This window comes from Gobius niger, assembly GCF_951799975.1.
Source record: "Gobius niger genome assembly, chromosome: 7".
Lineage (NCBI taxonomy): Eukaryota > Metazoa > Chordata > Actinopteri > Gobiiformes > Gobiidae > Gobius > Gobius niger.
In genome coordinates this window covers 19,867,957-19,889,104 of record NC_136858.1, presented here as the reverse complement: position 1 = coordinate 19,889,104, position 21,148 = coordinate 19,867,957, and the positions used below count along the sequence as shown (strand labels likewise).

Sequence of the window (21,148 nt, the reverse complement as noted above, 5' to 3'; positions counted from 1 at the left end):
TTGAGCCTCAAACCTTTTCCCGTCCTGTCCCGGAGTCTTGAGGCCTGCGTGGGGACCCTGCAGGGACCATGTCGAGCCCCGAGGCCTCGTTGTAACTGCTTCATGCTGAACCAAAGTGATCCAATCTGGGCCACAGAGACAGGGGTCCAGCCTAGGGAGCTGGCACTGTCCCCCTTGTATCCGTGCGAGTGTGGCGGAGCATCAGGGGTGTAGCCTGGGGTGTACTGGCATGGCGGTGCATTGGATTATTGAAGGCAGCTTGGGACCATCTGTATGGTGCTGCGAAGGGACAAGAAAAGAGAGGAGACAGAGGAGAGTGGTCACTGTAAAATAAACATGCATTTTTGAGGTCTTTATTATTGTATAAACGATGATCTATGAAAGTTATTTATATACTGAGCACTTCTTGTTCCAAACCTCTGCAACTCTAAGTCCCTCAAACCGTATCTAATAAGAAGCAGTAAAATAAAGTCCAATAAAGTTTCAATAACATGCAGCAGTAACTGGTAATATATTCAGCAGAAGAGAAGCCTCATAACCAGAGCCATATAACAACATCCATAGTATGTAATGTAACATAGAATATAATGCTGTTATTCACAGAGCACCTATAGAGTGCGTCTGCTGTAGGCCAGTACATTGTGCTGTCTTAGCAAAGGTCCTTACACCTGTTTTCAAACTGCCATGTGTTGGTGAAAAGAGCGCTGCACTACGCTGAACAGATGCAAGAAAAACACAGTTAATGTAAAGCACCACTTTACTCCATCAGGGAAATATAAAAATCAACATAATGTTGAGTTGAGATAGAAACAAACTGTTATTGTTGGTCAGAAACAAAACTATAGCATTTTAAATAAAGAAATACTAATAAAAATGTGTGCTAATCTCCTACCTCAAACAATTTTGCTGAATGTCTCCCCCTCCCCACTCTCTCTCTCTCTCTCTCTCTATATATATATATATATATATATATATATATATCATCTTCCCTTGACCATTTATTCATTCTATCTGTCACAACAAACTTCTAATAGACAGAAATAGATACCTACTTTCATCAGCATGTCCTTACTGTGTCCTTGGGCAGGACACCTATGGGACCATGAGCTTCAGAATGGCAGCCGTGCTTCTCCCTTGATAACTAGGGAGACTTAACAAAATAAAGAAAAAGAAAAGAATATTATCCAAGGTACTGGTTCTCAACCTGGTGGTCGGGAGACCATGAGATCATGTAGATAAAATACATATATTATCATTAGCATATAATATAATATAATAAAATATAATAAACATTTTATTGCAGCATGTGTGTGCTATTTTACCAGAGTGCCATATTTGTTCTTAATTTGATGAATTTTATTTTAGCCCTTTGTTCTTTTTTTCTTTGTTTTTTAAGAATTATGTAGGATTTTGTTCCATTTTCTTGTGGTGTGACCCGGGCGGGGGCCACAAACTCCTTATTAATGGGGGTCGTGGCTCCAAAAGGTTGAGAACCACTCATCTAAGGTAGGGAATGTGCACTCTATTGTCCTAAATGTGTTCTCCATTTTACACATCTTCAGTGCTTTGAGAAATCCCTTTCTTCTACCTCACCACTTTTTAACAGTGATTTGGTAATAACAAAGTTTGAGCCTTGTCAGCTTTTGTTTCAGAGAACACTTCAGGTCAACAGAAGCGTCTCGGGCAGATGTGGTCTCCTGAAGCAGCAGCCAGGCGGCCAGGCAGCTGTGTCCTTATACATTCACCTCTATATCACACACATATACACATATACGAGCGCACACACACGCACACACACACTTAGACAAGACGCAAGCTGTTGTTGCCTAACGACTGGGCTGCTCCGGAGCACATCTGCACTCGGCATTATCATTAGCTCTCCGCTGCATCCCCAGGACTGCTGACAAAGTGAACAATACCGGCAATCACCCCATCAGCTGTGGCCATATGGGCGCCATCCATAGCTGTGGCAGTAGCCCCTTCCCCGGACTGGAGAGGCGGCATCGGGGTAAGGAGGGGGGCATGGCAGCAATTGTACCAGCATCTGTTTGGCACTCTTTGCTCACGCTGCCATTTCGGAAAATAAAGATTGGGATGGACTTTTTTACTAGAGTTGAGGACAGTAGTCAAGAGAGAATGGTCACTGGTAAGAAATGTGACATATAGAAGGACAATGTGTTGGAATGTGGCAAAGCGATGCAACAATGATCTATACAATACTGTAATACAAATGTAAAGTACTATTGGATTCATCATAACATGTATACGTTGCAGAAATAGTGAATATTGCAGGAACAAGTGGTTAGTCTTATGTGCCCACAAGAAAAGATATGTGAGCATAAGAATGGGTTTAGGCTCATTTGAGTTGTTTTGGCCTTTGAAAATGACATCTTTAAAAGAACACTCTCTTCCTCTGCTAAACCTTAGTTAATTCAAATTACTGTTTGAAATATATTGACCATAGTTTTCCAAAAGTAACTAGATGAACTGTTGAGTGCGTTATTCACACCCTGCTCTCATGCTCTGAAATGCATTGCCAGGTAGAGCGCTCCTGTGTCAGTGGTGACTTGTAATTGCCACTACCTTAATGGGAGAGTGTGTATGTGCGGGTATGAAGTACTGAGCCCAGATGGTAGAACAAGGTGCGCTCCACCACTCTTCTGCTGCAATAGATCCCCAAATCTGTGCTCCTCCCTGGGCCGCTCTTTATCGCTCTCCCCCCTGGACTTTGAACCCAGCTGGCTGAGCTGTTTTTCCAGGATCAGCAGAAGAATCCCTCACTGCTGATCTAATTATCTTTCAACTCCAAAAACACCACGACTGTATTTCATTCTTTTAAATCTTTGTCACAGTTCACCTCTCTCTTTCCCACTCCGAGTGATGGATCAGAGGAGGGAGCTTCAGTCTCTGCCCTGATTTGGCACAGGAGCCGGCATGAACATGCAGATGTCACCTTGAGATTCAAAGTGTGCTCATGCATAGTTTGGGTCCTGTTTTTTCCAATAGTGCAAATGTGCTAGAGAGAGACTGTTGCTCCATTCCCTCAAACTGTCTATCTGTTTTCATGGCAAGCCTTTCTATTTTATATGTTCAACCATCGGGTAGAACATCATCATCGTCATTACTAATCATGTTATAGCACAAGGATGTTGTATCAAGGGGCTCCGAGCCAGCCGTCTAAACCAGTGGTTCTTGCCTCGGGATCATCATTCAGATTTAATGGTCAACCATCACAATCCTTGTCATGCCTCTTTGACACGAACAAAACTTGCTTCTTGCTGTCTTATATAACCAATACAGTATCTGTATTGACTTCACCAAATAGTCATGTTACTCCTTACACTTACTATTCAGAGTTATTTTACTAAAAGTAAAAAAAAAAGAAAAAAGAAATTCCAGACAAAAATAGTTTTAACCTCTTTAAAGCCTGTTGCTGGAGGTTATCAGTGACTTGAAGGTGCCATAAAGTCACATGTCTCTGACGCTCCATTTGCTGTCAGCTGTCAGCTGCTGTGCAGTTTCCCAGTTGCCGCCCCTTTACACAGAGGGCCACACATCAGTCACGGGACATGGACCTCTCTGTGCCCCCTCTGTCTCATCACTGTCCAAACTGTCCATTCAACCACTTTCCTGTCTCATTCCAATATCAAACAGTGGGTCCTCTCGCGCATGTGTGGAAATAGAGAAGGACAAATCGAGTGCCTTCCACAGATATTGGCACCGCAGACAAATTAAACATTGATGTTAACATTATTCAAAATATTAAGGAAATGATTTAAATAATCTGTGGACGTCCTATGAAACAAATTGGAAAATGTTTATCTTGTCGGACAATGTCATACTGACAGTTTGAGAGGCTGAAAAATTCTGAATTGCAGAAGTTGGCATGTGTAAGAGCCAGAACATTTTCAGAGGTGTTGTGTGTTGTTAAAGCCTAATAACTTTGTGAAGCTGATATAGTAGTAACACAGTGTAGTGTCAGTGAGTGAGCCTGGCTTTCACTGTGGCCCCTCCCCACTCACTCCAAACTGAACAAGCGCCTCCTGGGCAAATATTTAAAGTCAAAACAGGCCAGGCCCATAAAAAGAGCTGCCTGCCGGTGGTTAGTGGTGTGGCTACATCTGTCAGAGGGGTGGGGGGTGTCTGACCGCAGCTGCCGAAACGGGTCTGGACACTGCTGACGCCAACACCTGTCCCACATAGAGACACACGCTGTCCCACACAGACACGCGGCCAGCAAATGCCCAGCCTAAACCCCTCACACACACACAGCATATAGGTAGTCATGTGTCGCCTCTGCAACAGGATCTGCAGCAGTGACAAAGACACACCTTACGGAGGGCTTTGTCAGGCCACAACCCTCTCCTCTGGCGGACCTCCATCTGTTGCCTCCCTCGGGACGCCCTGTATATGTGTTTGTGTGTGTGTGTGTGTGTGTGTGTGTGTGTGTGTGAGGGTATGGGGTCAAGGGAGGGAGACAGGCGTTGGCCCCGGCTGCCCATTGATCAACAGCTGCCGGTCTTCTCATGCGGGGGCCACAGCAGCTGGGCCAGGGGCCAGAGGCTGAGGCCCCGAGTTGGAGCCGGGGTCCGGGGCCAAAGGGTCATCTGGGACAGGACTGGGTTAAAATGGGGCTACCAGGTTCGGTCAAAGCCTGCCATAAGTGAGACTTAAGCTCAGGTCACCACAACACAACAGGTGAGAGAGTGCGCACAAACAGGACAGACAGGAAATGGACAGTAGCCAATCAGGGGCGCAGTGGACACATCCAGAGAGTGGGCATTGTGGAAGTTCAACATGAATAAGGGATACATCACATACATTTGGCATTGGTCATTCAAACTTGAGAAAAATAACTGTGCTCTCACTCCTTCCTTGTGTCATACATTTAAATGGTTACAAATGAAAGATTATTTTGTTTACGTTTTCAACAAATGAAAATTTATCATTTTTAGTTTATTCAAATCATAATCTGTATTTGTTCATACTTGGAGCTTAGTATAATCAAAATTATTTAATACAATGAACAAAATGATTTTTCTGTGTTTTGGAATGTTTTGATCGTTTTAATTCTCTATTTGTTTTACCACACAGCTGATTAGACTCTAAACATCTGAATTTTGCAAGTCTTGGTGGAAAATGAAGGCAGGGAAGACAAAATTGTAATGTTTCAGAAAGTACTTACACACAGTTCGGTTTGAAAAAGAAGCTGGAGAAGAGCAGCTGTTGAAAATGCTGTCTGTCATACATCTGCTCCGTCCCCGGCCGCTCTAAAATGCTGCGTCCCCTGTGTTCAGGAGGCAAGAGGATGAGGTGAGGATCTGTAGTGAACAGGGGAAGAAAAAAAAACACAGGAGTGCGAGAAAGGTCAGGGGGCGCACTGAGGAAAACAACATGGCTTTTACAGTTGTCACGTCAACTGGCAGATCTGTGACACAAGCAGGAATAGGTTCAACATGGCTCTCCTTCCGACAATCAGGTTCAGGATGTAAATAATGTTGCAATAAACTGCGGTTTACAAGTAGGAGAATGACATGAATGCCGAAGCTGTCCTGTGTCTGTGTGCACTACAGGGAAGGGGAGGCGGGTTTATTTGTATGACAGTTATCACAGACGCGGTGTCATAAAGTGCTTTACAGATGCTTGGTGGCAAGTGACGTCTGTAGCCACGGCTGCCCTGTAGGGTAGACGGTTAGAACAATGATTGGTGATCTACATCATCAGCCCTTGCTCCGACCACCATCAATCCCTCACTCACCACGTTCATATAAGGGGGGATGACAGCAATGACAACCTTTAGATCTTCAAAATCTGTTCTCCCAACTATTGAGATATCAAAGTTGATATTTGGCCTACACAATTTTAGAGAAATACCTATCAATTAATTATTTTATTTTATTTTATTTATGAACATTTTATTAGAGGATCAGCCCCCAAGAGATGAATCATCTCGTTTTCATGGGGGTCCTAAAAATGTCCAAGAAAAATAGAACAGAAAACAGCAGAGTAGATGCAATCAAATCAAACAAAATGATAACAGTAATAATAATACAATAAAAACTAAATAATAATAATAAACAAAACCTTAACGCACACACACACACCCACACACACTCACTCACACACACACACACACACACACACACACACTAGCTCTCATATTTCACCTCCCCACCTATTATCGAAGGAATACAGTGGTTCAAACTGTGTTTTTTATGGTAAATGGCCACCACTTATACAGCACCTTCCACCCCCCTTAGGTCCAAAGCGCTCCAAAATAATGAGCCAGTCACCAGTTTATGCCACTAGGCACAATTTAAACTATTTTTAGATTAATTTTACATGATTATTATGATTATTATGATTATTATGATTTTTTTAAAAACACATCATGAAGGTGCTTCAAGGGTCAAGTGTTTTGAAAGGTACTTGGTGTGAGATGTTTGAGAACCACTGGTGTAACATAATGCATTCAAGACAATACCTTTTCTAGTTTTACCCTTCATCACAGATATAATCAAGAAAGTTGGCACTCAATGTACAAAGTTTACACATACACACATGCATCTATACATGTATACTTATAGTATACATAGTAGTATACTTACTTATCAAGTATGATTTTGATTTAGATTTCAAAATTTCAGGCTCTAAAAACATTCAGTACAGAAATGTAAAACAAGGGCAACAAGGACAAACTGAAATATTTGCAGCTAGGGAAACTATACAAAACTATAGGGTTGGCTGGATATTAAGACCACATTTATTTTCACCATTTGCAAGCAACCGTTCTTAATATTTCGATTCAACTGTGATTAAGTGTGCATCCCTAGCCGTCAGTATTTTAATATTTGACCCGTCATTATACTCTTTTGTCCTCCCCAATTGAAGTAAATAATAAGCCAGAGAATGAAAACTCAGTAAAAGGACAAGATAAAATGTAGCATCTTACTATTTTACATGATGTAGGCAATAGTAATCCAGGATGTAAGAGAAAGCTATTAAGTCATCAATGAGAACTAAACGTTGCACACAAACATCTGTCCTAATGAGGAGATTTATGGGGCCGGAACTGGGAGCTGTGTCTGTCTGAAGGTGGGATGGTGCGTCTGTGCTGAGGCAGTATTTGCATCTGCATTGTTTGTGCATGTGTTTGTGGTTTCTTAGAGGTGGTTGGCTTCATTTAGATGTATTCAAATCTACAGAGGAAGCTGGTAAAGACAGGGAAATGAGTTGAAGGGTCAAACTGGGTATAAATATAAGCCAGAGCAGGCAAACAGGTGAAAGCACTATACTCTGGGCATTCACAGTAAGGGTCAATGCAGTTACTTGCTATATAAATATTTAACATAGGCCCACTACATGTAGATTGTGGGTCTAAGGTTTTAGTCTTTGCTCCATTTGAAGGACACGAGCGCCCTCTAGTGCACGTACAAGACATTAAATAGATGTAAATGGGAAAACCTTCATATTTTCTTTTGCTTAACACGATAAACTTGAGTAGGTCAAACAAAATGAAACAAAACAAGATGACAAAGACGGTTAATTCAATCTGCAGTTCGTCACATTAACCTCCAAATATGAATCGCTTCATCAAGAATTAGCCTACAACTTAAAATGATTTGAAGATGCTAGTTTATAGCATGGTTGTGCTTGATGTCCGGTCTTTGGCAAAGTGAAGGTGTAAACATATAAAAAAGTAATGAAGTCGAAATTCACGTGTTGCGTGCGTGGGTGTCATGGAAACAGACGCGCTGCCCTCGGACCTCAACGCTCTCTAGTCGCTTCGTGGCAGAAAAAATGGTCATCCAGGCTGATGTCTTTGAAGGTAAGTTTGTCTCAGGAGAAACTTAAAGGCAACAAAGATTTAGAATTGCTAATTTCATAAAAACTCCACAATGTCTAAGGACCACGAATAGAAGAAATTCTGAAAAAAAGGGGCAACATTTAAATAATGCACCAGGATTGTGTACTGTAACGTTAGGCACTGGAGGGGAAATTATGCTCGAGTTTAATTTTGATTAAAAATAAAATAAAAAAAATGGCATATATATTTAGACATATTATTTGGAATAGCACAGTATCAGTACCAGCATTAGCTTCACAGTATTTGAAAAACAAAACATTTGTATTTTGAGTGTCAATCTGTCAAAGGCCTTTTTGACTTGTCTCCAGATGCCGTACCTTGGCTCAGGAACAATGATGGCTCTCTGGCTCTTGCGGGTGAGGGCCTGGACCTTCCCCTCTACACCTCGGATGAGGAGGTCACAGATGAGTTGGAGGATGGTCCTCCGGTTCACCACCTCGGCGTCTCTCCTGTGCTGTCTGGTGAAGACATAGACTCTGGCTACAAAAGCCTCTCTGAATATGAAGACCAGGGTGAAGATACAGAGGAAGACACGGATGATGACTTCACTTCAGAGCAGTTGAACAATCCTGCTCCCTCTCTTCTGCAGGCAGGAGAACACCCCTATCCCGAGTTCAGCTCTGGACTAAAGGACTGTCGGAACCGATCTGAAGCCTCGGTAGATACAGATGATTTATGCCCCTTGTCCAAGAGGTCTCGGAACTACTCAGAGGACATCCCCGAGGACCCCCCCGAGGACCCAGCCCTCTGCACCTCTGCTGGGATGTCCGCAGGCTATCTGGGCAGATACTTCCACCACCCCCTGGCCTCACACTCAGACGACAACCGGCCAACGTAGAATAAAAAACAAAACACTAAAAGCATTGCACATGAGTACATTTAACTGGAGCACAGGTGTGTGCCAACCAGAGGTGAGTGGAGGAGCCAAGAATATTTACTCAAGGGTAACGTTACTTTGAGATGATTTTACTCATGTTCAAGTACAAGTAAATAGTGACCCAAACAAATACTCAAGTAAAAAAGTACTGAGTAACTGAGTGTTTAAGTGAGATTTATGTTTCAGTTGTAACATAAGTTTTAAGAAAGAAAATTTGTAATAATGTGGAAATCCTAATAGTTCCCAAGAAAATACGTACCCCTCAACAACCTATTAAAAATATATATATTTCTGAAGAAAGGGGAGCACGAAAACACAAACTACATATATTTTCGGTCAACTTGAAGCTTTTGCATTTTAAAATTTACTCAGTGGCGCAAGTATTATACTTTATTCAAGTAAGAGTAAAGATTCTTCATTACAATATTACTCAAGTAGAAGTAAAAAGTACTGAAAGATATAACTACTCTTAAGTAATTTCTTGAAAAAGTTACTCAAGTACTGTAAGTGCGTAGCTACTACCCACCTGTTCAGTGTTTTTCTAATGTCTCATTTTGAAGAGACTTGACCAGTGTGACAGATGAAAGGTCCATTGTTTGCAGGCAAGTGAATGGTTTAAAGATGGCAATGTGGAATTAGTATGCAGCTCTTATTAATAAGACACTCTCGCCCCGCAAAAAAGATAAAGTTGTCCTCCGTACATATTGGCTCACAACCATAAATAGCAGGATTATATACTTACACTGTACTAGTTAATGCTCTGGAGATTTAGAGAGAAAAAAGCTGAGTAAGTTCACAAGTATGTAATAACATAGTTGGAAACAGTGCTGTTCACATGAATATTTTTATACAATATTATCTTTGTGTTGTATTGAAAACAACAGATCAAAGTTAATAATTTGATGAGTAAATGGTTTTATACAAAGATAGTAGTGGGCAACAGATTAAATACATTCAGAGTTATCTCAGTGCAAAAGGATTAAAACCAACCACCACCTTAAACTTAGAAAAAAAAAAAATCTAGCTACAATAAATATATTTTTGGTAGAATTACAAGGCAAGAGCTCCCAGTTACCATAAAAGTGACGGCAAATTGACAAACGGTTGAAAATAAAGATCCCTTTTCCAGAACATAGTGAGCATGTACCAAGTTCAACCTTTTAGACATTTTTAGAAACCTGCTGAGTTTATATAGACATGTTTTAGACATATAAATGAAAGTTGTTTTTATGTAAAAGAGAAATTTGGCTTTGGATTAAAAACATTTGATAAAAGATTTGTTATTGGTAAAAATAACAGACTTCAAAATCTCAAATCATTTTAACAACAGACTGGCACGGTGATTTTATAACAGCATAGATCAAGAAAATACATAAATATCTAGACAGTCCATTTGGGACAGTATCCCATGTCTGCATGTCATTACTCAATCCTCACACGACACTGCGGGGACTGTCACTCTGAACGGCCCGCTGTGACTCCGGACAGTCTGTAGGTACAGTGGTGAAGCACGAAGAGCCTGATGGGACACTCACTTCTCCGTCAGACAGTGGAGACAGGTAGTCAGGCTGTGTGAACCTCGAGGAGCGCTAGGGGCTCCCCTCTTTGTTTAGAAGAGCTGGATCATGGACTCCCGGGACTTGCCCACTCCGATCCATTTCACTGAGAAAAACAAATAGAAATGTTACAAACTGGATCTCACCATGATAGAAAGGGTTAGGGTGCACTTTATTGTGGTTTGTCAAAGTACTTTGGACATCATTCTGAGCAGAGAAAATGCCTCTAGGAAAATGGGAATTTAGAAGAAGAAATAACAGAGAGTACAGAGTAGATTTTTCAAGGGGCTGGACTTTAAAAACTGAGAAGATTTGTGGATTCATGTGTTTGTTTCATTATAAATAGAACCCCAAAAATTCCCTATTAAGTGTGAAATCAAAGAACCATGCAGATCTGCCACTCGTGTGACTCTGTGGCCATGGTGGAATGCTAAGTGCATACCCCCCATATCAGAGAGCTCGTGTTTTGATGGTAGAGAAGAGCGATGGTCTAAATAATAACAATGGCTTACAAAGCGCTTCAGTCACTATTTATTCACTCCATAATCAGTGGAGGTAAGCTACAGCTGTAGCCACAACTGCCCCGGGGTAGACAGGCAGAAGCGAGGCTGCCAATCTGCGCCATCAGCCCCTCCAACCACCACCAACCATTTATAGAAGCGGAGGGTGAAGACTCTTGCCTAAGGACATGCCAATCTGTATCTCCGGGAGGCAGGATTCAAACCCGTCCAATTATTGGATAACCCCCTCTACCATCTGAGCCACTGTCGCCCCAAAAATGTGCTGGATTACCGAAACATGAAACAAAACACCATTGTGTTTATGATTATATATACATAGAAGTTTTTGACATTGTCAAATGCTGAAACAGACGTTTCTGGCCTTCAGGCTTGTGTGTACAAAGTGCAGTACCAGGCACTCCCAGATGCTCCTGGATGTAGAGGACATATTTCTGGGCGTTTTCAGGCAGATCCTCAAAGTGCCGAGTGGCTGATGTGTCGCTGTTCCAGCCAGGCAGCGTGTCGTACTGCACCTCCACGCGCTGCAGCACCTCCTGATTGGCTGCACACAGAAACACACAGCTCAAGATTGACTAAAAGAATATTAATTAACTGAAACCCTTTGTTTAAAAAGGCACACTTTACATTCTGGCCTTGGGATTGTACCGCGACTCACCTGGGAAGTGAGGTATGGGCTGGTTGTCCAGGTTGTACGCTACCCCCACTTTAATTTCAGGTAAAACATCCAAAATGTCTAGTTTTGTCAGAGCTATACTGAGAGCAAAGAAGACTAAATTAATAAATCTATATGGTGTAATAGTAATGTGATGAAGTAGCAGGATGTTTATATTTCAACTTACGCTGTGAAGCCATTGATCATGTGAGCGTATTTAACAAGCACAAGATCCAGCCAACCACACCGGCGCTTTCTGCCAGTGGTCACGCCCACTTCCTTCCCTCTCGTTTGGAGCAGCTCGCCAATCTCCTAACAAATATAAGACAGGACAACTTTATGTGTGTCACTTCTTATTTATCCATAGATATAAAGATAAACCTTTTCAGAATTGTGGGTTTGGCGTGTTAGCGCGCACACTCACATTGCTCTGCTCTGCGGGGAAGGCTCCGATGCCCACTCGGGTGGTGTAGGCCTTTACGACTCCATACACCTCCCCAACGTTCTGAGGCGGCATCCCGAGGCCAGTGCAAACCCCTCCCACTGTGCAGTTTGAGGAGGTCACAAAAGGATACGTCCCTGTAAAAAGGAAAACTCATGAAGTTAGAGCAGCCTTTCTACATTTCTGCAGAAGCTAGAGACACATTCCTTTACAGTCTTGACATTACAAGGAAACCTAATTCATGAACTCTTTTTTTAAATTGAAATAACATCTGAGTGTCTAACTGGAGTCTGATTAAGTCCCATAGTCACTACTATCTGCACAGATTCAATAGCTCTCCGCCCTTTCTGTTTAGGGGCAGAGAGCTATTGAACCATTTACATTCCAAGCTGCACACAAGCCAGTGTTTGCTTATTTTTACTTAATGAAAAGGTTTCTTAAGTGTTTTACGTGGACAAACATGCAAAAGTGTGACCTAGCCAACACATTTATCTGTATGTCAGCCTGTTAGAACAACCTTCAGCTACAGCAGGTCAAACAGGTTTTCACTGTGTATGCAGAAGTCAAAGGGCAGAATGCTCAGTGATGGATTTTGGTTTCTGATGGGAGTTTTTAAACCCTTCTCACAAACCATTAGGGCTGCACGATCTTGACAAAGAACCCAATTGCAATATTTCAGACAAATATTGAGATTGTGTTTCCAGTTGTGATTTTTATATCTGATAGTCAAATACAAAAACTGCTAAAATTATGACAGTCAAACAACAGATTTTTGCTCAAATTGCCGCACATTAGAACTATACATGATAATCTACTTTCAAAAATATTTGGTTTTAGGTGGACAGCGCCCTCTTCTGGAGGTGTTCAGCTTCCAGCTTTCCCCGTACCTCTGGGAGACAGCCATGTGACTAAAGTAAGTCCGGGATGGAATCACATAACATCTGTAACACTTTAGACGTTGCTTTATGGAATCTCAGACCTTTTGCCTGTTGCAGCTGAACCTGAGATCGCAGCGCTAGACAATTCTTATTGGTGAACATCTATCACTCAAATACCAGAGAGAGAAGACAAAAAAGAAACAAACTCAGCATCTTGAAGATCGGTTATTGCAGTTGTCAAAACCTTGATTGGTTTGTAGGGCTGCAAGATATATCGAATCACAACTATATACAGTATTTACCATAAATTTGGTAGCCTGGGGTATTTAGAATAAAATCCACTTACAGGTCACTGACTGGACTGAACAGAGGATGTGCTACAACTACAGATGACCAGACTAACGTCTGATGTTGATCATCTGCAGAGGCCTGTGTCTGTGCTCATGCAAAGTGAGGAGACCTTTTACAGTGAGAGTGAACTTCAAACTCAGATTCCAGAACATTTTAGCACGTTGACACTTACAGTTCCCGAGTCCAGGAGGGGTTCTCTAAAGAGTGGCACAGGCACTTTCAACACCTTTCAGCATTATTGTACAAATACAGGCCTATAATGGTGAAGATGTAGTACCAACCAAAGTCAATATCGAGCAGTGCTGCATTGGCGCCCTCTACCAGGATCTTTTTAGGAGGACCATGGAGAGCTTCGTGCATGAAGTGGACGCCATCTCTGACCATGGGCTTGATGCGTTCCATACAGTTCTAAACCAAGGGACAACTTTGTGTTAAATGTCACAAAGCATTTTATAGAGACACAGCGATTTGTTACCTTTAGTTTAGCCAGCTCTCCGTCAACATCAATCACAACGGTCGGGTACATGGATTTGTAATGCTTGGCTAATCCTTTATACCTACAAAGACAGTAAAGAGACATACGTTATTATCTAATACTGTTATCTGATTTAGAAAACTAGAGAAAATAAACATGTATCTGAGCAGACCTTTCAGAGAACTGGTCGAAGTCATGCAGAAGATCACAGATTCTCAGGCCGCTGCGGGCTGCCTTTGCTGAATACACCGGACCAATGCCCTTCTTTGTCGTCCCCAGGCTGACCAGGTTTAACATAAGAGAGAGAAAAATTAAAGGTTAACTTCACAGACCAAGTGCTTTAACGGAACATTTTGGGGTCAAGGCTGAAAGTCAGGCTTGTAAAGTCAAAATAGCACTTTGCTGAAAGGCAGGATGTGCAATGTTCTTGACAAAAAGCATGTTTATTTCAATATTGGACTCCACTGTTACCCAAACTGAACTCGTCTCGACCTTAGACTAGCTCGAGTCCATGCTGTGCCACTATAGGATGCCTGACGATAATGGGAATCCAGTGGGCCGTCAAAGCCGTGTGCTGAAAGCTCGTAATGATTGTCACATTATTGTGCCCCGGTGAAACACACGGCTGTTCACACGCACACACTCTCGTAAACAGTCGCTGCCAAACTAAAGACAGCAACAATGCTCTGGAGGCTTAGAGTAGCATTCCTCACATACACGGATGACTCACTGACAAACCTGACTTAAGCTTCACAATGACAATACTGATAAATATTTTGACTTGGGAGTGAAGGTTACTTAAAAGGTGTGCTCATAAATATCTCCAGTCAGCTTCAACCATTGCCCTAACCTGGAGCAGAGCGCGTGACACCTCATTCTGCAGTCCTATTTTGGGCTTTAGCGGGTTTACAAACACACCGACAACACTTCCCCCCCAGTCTGTGCAAGTTTCCACAGCTCTGGCTCAGGAATAACATGAAGCTTCTGAGCTTGAAAAAATACCAAATATCAATCTTTTTAAATGATCCCCTTTCCTGGTGGACAGAGTAGACTCCGTAACCAGGCTGCTCTCATGTGTGTGGGATTGATAGTGTTCAAAACAACATCAAACACACAGCCTCCTCTCCCTCATCTGTAATGAGAGTGTGCCGGAGACATTTTTAAGTGGCTGGTTCCTTACTTCTTGCCTGCTTGTTCTTGTCTCTGCTGTTCCTGAACGCCATCGACCGCTTGGTGGAAGTCAAACACTGTGGAGGAGGGAGAGAGGGACGCACGCTCACACAGCTCAGAGAAAGCAGAGCGCGCACTCCACACTCGCGCGGATTAGAAACAGCCTTCCCCGGGTCATACTTACCGATATGTGCTCTGTCCGAGATGACTAATCTTTCTTCCCAGCCTTGTAGACCTACAGAGCATCACCCAATGTGTCAATGAATGAAAAAAAAAATTGGAAGAAAAAAACAAGGACATTTACCTTTTCCTTTACGCTCATTCTTCTCAGCTTCTTCGAACAATCCGGGAAGATGGATCACTACCCCGTTACCTTAGAAAGGACAGACAAAGTACTTCTCTTTACTCTCGCGCAAAACAAAATAATAAAACAGATTATGATGTTGCAGCACCTCCTACTTTTAGGCCCTAAAAGAGGCGGTGCTGCATGTAGGATCATATCTCATATTTTTATTCAAGCATCTCAGTGTGGTCTTTGATAGTAACATGGACTTTTTATGCATAAAACAAGAATACACTTTTTGCGACACGTGCGCTTGTTTGGAGTCAGTGCTACGATTATGACGATGTTCTACAGTTCCATCTTTGAGAACTGCCCAAAGAGCTGTCTGGTTTGGAGCGCTCTCTGTAAAAGATACATCAGACATACAGAAACTAGTGTGGGAAGCAATTAAAATAAATAGAATTGCAGAGATTCCGTCATTCCAAGTGATATAAGAGGACAGTCCTGGCTAGGAAAATCACCTGTGACCTGTGAAGTGTTGCCTTCAGGGAGGCGCCCCAGAGCCATTAGACTCAACGCTAATCCAACTTCTGTGGCACTTCTCAATTGTATGTAATTTTCTAGGGAGATGCTCCTCACTGAGAATTTAAAAACGTTATAGAGACACTGTAGATGTGGCACTTTCTTGTTGTGATGTGAAAGTTCTGTCATGTATGATAGAACGTGCACAAATTCGCCCTTGGGGGTTAATAATAAAGATCTTATCGCATTCATTTCCTTTTTCTTACAGACCCTCTGATTATGTTGAATTACTACAAGACAAAAGGAGTCCTAACCAACATACAAATCTAGGTTGCTACTGTGTTACAACATTGTCTCTCACAAAGTTGCAACGGAGCAAATGTTGGACGGTGGTTGACAGCTAATTTACTGGAGCACAGTGTCACGCGAGTCTTTGGGGCTCAGTGTTACATCTATTAAAGAGAACAGAGGGGCTCAGACAGCTGGCCTCCATTACATTTTTAATTGAGCTGCATTAACTCAAAGAGGTGAAGCCATTACACTAAACTGGTGTAAACACTGTAAATACATTTATGCGTGCGGGGCTACACATAATAATATGCAATGACTATGGTGAGAGACTGACAATGAAATGGGTCATAAGTTGATGACATAAAAACAAACTAAGCGGCCATTTGTTCTTCCAATACGATTAGTCAGACTACAGCGTGATCTGAACTTAAAATTGATTTGACAAATTTCATCTTAAGGTCAAGTACTGTAAGAGAGCGTGTTCCTAAAATAACTTCAGACCTGACCTGGAAGACATAGGAAGAAAGCAGAGGCTCCCAAGTGTGGAAGTAGCATTCCTTTAGTCGTAAAGTGTCATTTGTTGGTTTTCACTGCATTGGTTATAATGACAGACTTATCACTTTTTCACAATGTATTAGTGCTGCAAATGCGTCTACTGTTGCTAGCTTAAATAGAGAAATGTCATTTTAAAAGTGGACAGCTTTTGGGGAGCTGGTTTATGACGCTGTCATTTACAGCAGGTGGTTTAACAGCACTTGACAGAAGAAGTCATATTGTGAAGTATATATAATAATTAATAAGTATATGTAATATTTAGACTCTAATCACGTCCTTTGACACAGAGAGGAGGGAGCATACCTATGAGACCATCCTATGGAGAATTTTCAGAGAGCTGCAGGGTAAAGAACATGTTCTTAACAGATTTATCCAGTTTTTCTAGTCACTAGTTGAGGACTTTGGACCAATATTTGCTTTTGAATTTAGTTAATTCTTGTTTCTATGTCATATGAAATTTATATATGGGTCGGGTTCATGTTGTAGAAGGACCTGATATATGGGAGTGGCACTTTATTTTAGAACATAAATAAATAAATAAACCCATCGAGATAATCCACAAATGTTGAACCCAATTATTTGTTAAGAATATGGGCTCACAAAACTGCTCCAGCTAAAAGTGCTTTTAATTGGCATTTATGTGTGAATAATGCCACTTTTTATGCTGTTGAGAGAAAATAATTTAATGTTAGTTTACATGTGCTGACCGATATTAAACTATGATTCATGTGGATTCATTACATGGACCAGTTCAAAACATCTGTCATATTAGAGACCAAAAGAACATCCGTGGCACTTTTAGTCTTGACCCTTTTTGTAGGAGTTTTATACATTTCTGAGAAAACCAAGAACATTATATTTATGAATGCAACATATGGCCAATAAAACAGTAGTGTCCTTCAGGCGAGTGCATTATCAGGTTATTGTGAGTCGTATCAATAGGACTCATTGTGTTTATGTATAATGTTACTGTGTGTAGGTGTTTGAGGCTATAAGCAGAGAGCCCATTAGCTGATGAAGTCACTGCAGAACAGTGGCACTGGAGAAGTCTGCAGTCTGGCTGCGAGTCAAGATCATCAACCTAAAAGAAGTCACGACTAAAACGATGGCGGTCACATCAGTCAAAGCAGGAGACAAGAACAATACAGTGTTGTGTGCAGCACGCACCAATGAATGCAGTGGCCTTGGGGTTGATGATGCCACTGGGGAGAAGGTGAAAGTCGTACTCCACCGAGTCCACCACGACGGTATGACCTGCATTGTTTCCACCCTACAGAGACAGGACACAGATAAGAAACAAACACATGTTTAATGGACCTGATGATCCTGTGTCTGTGCCTATGACTGAGCTGAAAAGCATTGTATCACTCACTTCATGTACACACGGCTCAGTGTAAACCATCATGCAGTTTTCACGCCACAGCTAAGCTCGCAAATAACTTGCAGCTCATAACCTGATGATTCCTGTCAGCTGTTGGACGAGTCAGTCAGGCTACTGTCAGATGACCAGAGACACCTGCTAAGTCCCATTTATCCGTTTCTTTTACAGACATCGTTGTTAATGTTGTTACAGGCCAGTGTATCTGGAGTCAGTTTGGCTGTGCTTTGGAACTATAATAGATAGAGACTTACCGTTTTTTGTTTTGGAATCTATAGATATTTGTCTTTCAAACAAGCTCCCTCTGAGTTACCGACTGAACGTGAAAGTATCGGCCATGCATATCGGTATCAGCCAATCAAAATCCACAAAGATCAGCATCAGCCTGAGAAAAACCTATGTCGGTCAGCCTCTATTTTACTGTGTAACTAGTATTAGGGCCAAGTGGTGAGATGTGCTTCCTCGAGGCTGAAAGTTAAACAGTACATGCAGAAAGCCTCATGTGCTTGGCCATGAGGTTATTCCTGGCAACAGCAGAGCCCTGAAGGAGGTGCACATGGAGGTGAGAACTCTATGATCATGCAAAGGCCTGCACATGTAAACCTTAATAGTGTGTATTTTGTGTTTGTAGATTTTAGTTCCCACTGCCCAGGAAGATCTGACCTCTGCATCTGAACCTTCCTTTAACCAACGCACACAAACCCCACCTGGAGACCTTCTTGAGATGCAGCAAGTCCTCCACCGTGCGTCTTCGTCCACCGTATCCATGTTTGAATGTGGTGGGCACTGGGAGATGAGTGACTGGTGGTGGTTGGTTGGAGCATTTTTGTGACTTTGGACACCACATTTCCATCGGTCAGCCCCGGGGCAGCTTTGTAGCCATCGAGTTGTGGAGTGAATCAAATAATAATGCACTATACGGCTTTGAGGAACTTGTCAAGCACATGAAAGCGTAACACAATCCCATCCAAGCCATTATCATCATTTACTGGACTAATCTGGCAGACACGGCAAGTCAAAAGTACATGAATGAACATGTTGTGGAGATAGTTTTACTTCTTCCGACACATGAACAATGCGGATCACTGGTCTCTGAGGAAACTAAATGCACAACAATGAACACATGTCCGGATCAGGCTGTTTTTGTCTAGAAACATTTTAAAAATCAAAACTGATTTATGAAACAAAAATGGTCAAAAGCAAATCATATCTGTTCCAAATGAATAACAATCTGGTTATTATCTATAAAAATAGCCTTGTGCTCCCTTATGTAGTCTGTCTTATGTAGTGTTTATGCCACTGGCATGCACACAGACACTGGATATCCCACACTAATGAACACTCAAGTGCTTCTGTGAATCTCCAGGGATGGGTCACGCCCTGTGCCTTTGCTTTATAACCCACTATAACCCCATGACTTCAGGTATGTGCTGTAAGTGAATCCAAGCAGAAGTGCTGGCAAGGCTTCTTTTATAAAAAGATCAACGTTATCTGCGAGGCTACCTATGCCACATAACAAGGCTCATAACTTAAGCACGATGCAATAGACTTCAAGTTTGATTTGCACACGTCTACAGTGCAGCCTTATTGCTCCATAATGTCAAACTGTAATCTCTAAGATGAGCCTTAAAACTTAATGGACGTTAAGTTTCACTTCTCGCCCTTGTCGTTTGAACCAGTCAACCCAGTCCAGTAGAATCCAGTCCAGAATATTTTAATCACCACCACAATGAAACATGCATGGGAATGTGAAAACCTACACAAACAGCGAACAACAGTTACAAGTAACAATACAAACAGGTTTGCTTCAAAAAGGGGAAGTATTCAGGAGGAGAGGGCTAAAGCTTCTTATTCTACAGCGGAAACACAGACCAGTCCAGTCAGGCCCACTGAGACTGGGTTAAGAGAACTTCCTCTTTAATGTGACAGAGAAATAACCTAGAAATGTCCTTATGTCCACATATGATTACAGTGTGGATCATAATCTTGTGTTTAGAAACTACATCTGAAGGTAAAGCAGACATGTGTCATGTCAACAGCGTGACATTGCTCTGTTATCAAAACTCTCTGGTCTAAGGGCTTGTCAGTGTGCCAAATATGATAAGGATGAGGGCCCCAGACAAGAAGACCAGAACAGATTTAGAGACATCAGTGAGTTGCAGTGACAAGGTTAGTTTTGTGTCTGGTTGGAAATCTGAACAGCCAAGTTACTTTCCATTTCAGCAGAAATCAAGAGAGACAGCGGGCACGAGACTGTCGACAGGTTGTCACTCAAAATAAAATGTATCAAATTAGTTGAGCAAGCTTTAAAGGGGTTTAGTCAGAAACTTCATGAGAACATAATATCCTTTCGTGTAACTTTGTGAACACTGTAAATGTGCAGTCGTTTGCAGGCTCGTGCTACACGTTAGCTTCACAGCTCTGACGATGGTCATAAATCATTAGCAGAGATGCACGGGACGGTTGTTTGAGCGGCTTCTCTCTGTCATGTGCTCACGACAGGAGGCACAAAACATTACACTTACAAGAGTCTGAGGAGCGCAGGGGCTAGCAGCAATTCAAGGTGACTTTAGCCAAAGGTGAAGAACATTATCAAATGCGGTTAAGCTAACGATGTGGCATTAGCTCCACACAAACTGACATACTGACGCACGTTGGCCGGTTTAGACTGGCCGGGGCGACACTTTGAGCCGCCTTTACCTGTGGACGAGTCCGCAAAGCTAACCTAGCGTCATCCGGGGGGAGGAAACCCACCTGACATCTGCACACCATGTCCGCGTCTTGAGCCAGCAGATCCACCACCTTGCCCTTCCCTTCGTCGCCCCATTGGGCCCCCAGGACCACGGTCACTCTGTTGCCAACAGCCGCCCACTGCTCTCGCCTCGCAGAACAGTCATGATCCGACTCCTGAGTCCCGCTGTCTGACATGTCTTCAGGTCCCGGGCTGCAGCTGACACTCCACTGTGCTTCAGCGCCCTTTCACACCGCCACTGCACCACAGATAGGAACAGGCCCAGACGCTCACATTGGGGTTATGAGGAACACACTGCACATGCGCCACAGCAAACTGCTCTCACGCTCTTTAAGGGATTTGTTGCGTGGTAGTTTTTCGCATTTTCGGTTCGTTCTCTTTTATCTTGATCGTAAACACGAATAGCTTTCTGTAGTTTCGATAAGAATGCCACATTTGTGTGAAAACGAGCGACACATCTTGGCCATAAACGATCTCTGCAGACGCGCCCACTGTTTTGGGGGTGTGTCGCGGAGGTTTGTAGCCACTGTGCGTGTGGCCCGTTGTTAGACACAGAACTGCTTTGATCTGTGAAGAAG

At 42.4% G+C, this 21,148-nt stretch overlaps 1 protein-coding gene across 2 annotated transcripts; it reads right to left on the bottom strand.

Annotated features, from left to right (window-relative positions):
• Nucleotides 1–9,364: 9,364 nt before the first annotated feature.
• adss2 (adenylosuccinate synthase 2) lies at nucleotides 9,365–20,887 on the bottom strand. 2 transcript variants are annotated; one of them, XM_079559448.1, is made up of 13 exons: nucleotides 20,573–20,878; nucleotides 17,608–17,710; nucleotides 15,094–15,162; nucleotides 14,974–15,024; nucleotides 14,800–14,866; nucleotides 13,792–13,899; nucleotides 13,620–13,701; nucleotides 13,426–13,552; nucleotides 11,898–12,052; nucleotides 11,661–11,785; nucleotides 11,477–11,574; nucleotides 11,213–11,362; nucleotides 9,365–10,406 (listed from the first exon to the last, which is right to left on the bottom strand). In XM_079559448.1, the coding sequence occupies exons 1-13, from the start codon at nucleotides 20,744–20,746 to the stop codon at nucleotides 10,354–10,356; spliced, it is 1,362 nt and encodes a 453-aa protein (XP_079415574.1). In that variant the 5' UTR covers nucleotides 20,747–20,878; the 3' UTR covers nucleotides 9,365–10,353. The 2 variants fall into 2 exon arrangements, 1 of the variants encoding a protein (XP_079415574.1); XR_013793013.1 differs by lacking the exon at nucleotides 9,365–10,406 and having other exon boundaries at nucleotides 11,225–11,362; nucleotides 11,477–11,569; nucleotides 20,573–20,887.
• Between the last annotated feature and the right edge of the window lie 261 nt (nucleotides 20,888–21,148).

Excerpts from the sequence above, each read along its gene's own strand:
- adss2 (XM_079559448.1), bottom strand. The coding sequence starts at position 20,746 with ATGTCAGACAGCGGGACTCAGGAGTCGGATCATGACTGTTCTGCGAGG. Across the intron at positions 14,867-14,973 it reads CTCGGACAGAGCACATATCG|TGTTTGACTTCCACCAAGCG; the intron begins GTAAGTATGACC and ends CCTCCTCCACAG. Across the intron at positions 11,575-11,660 it reads ATGATCAATGGCTTCACAGC|TATAGCTCTGACAAAACTAG; the intron begins GTAAGTTGAAAT and ends CTTTGCTCTCAG.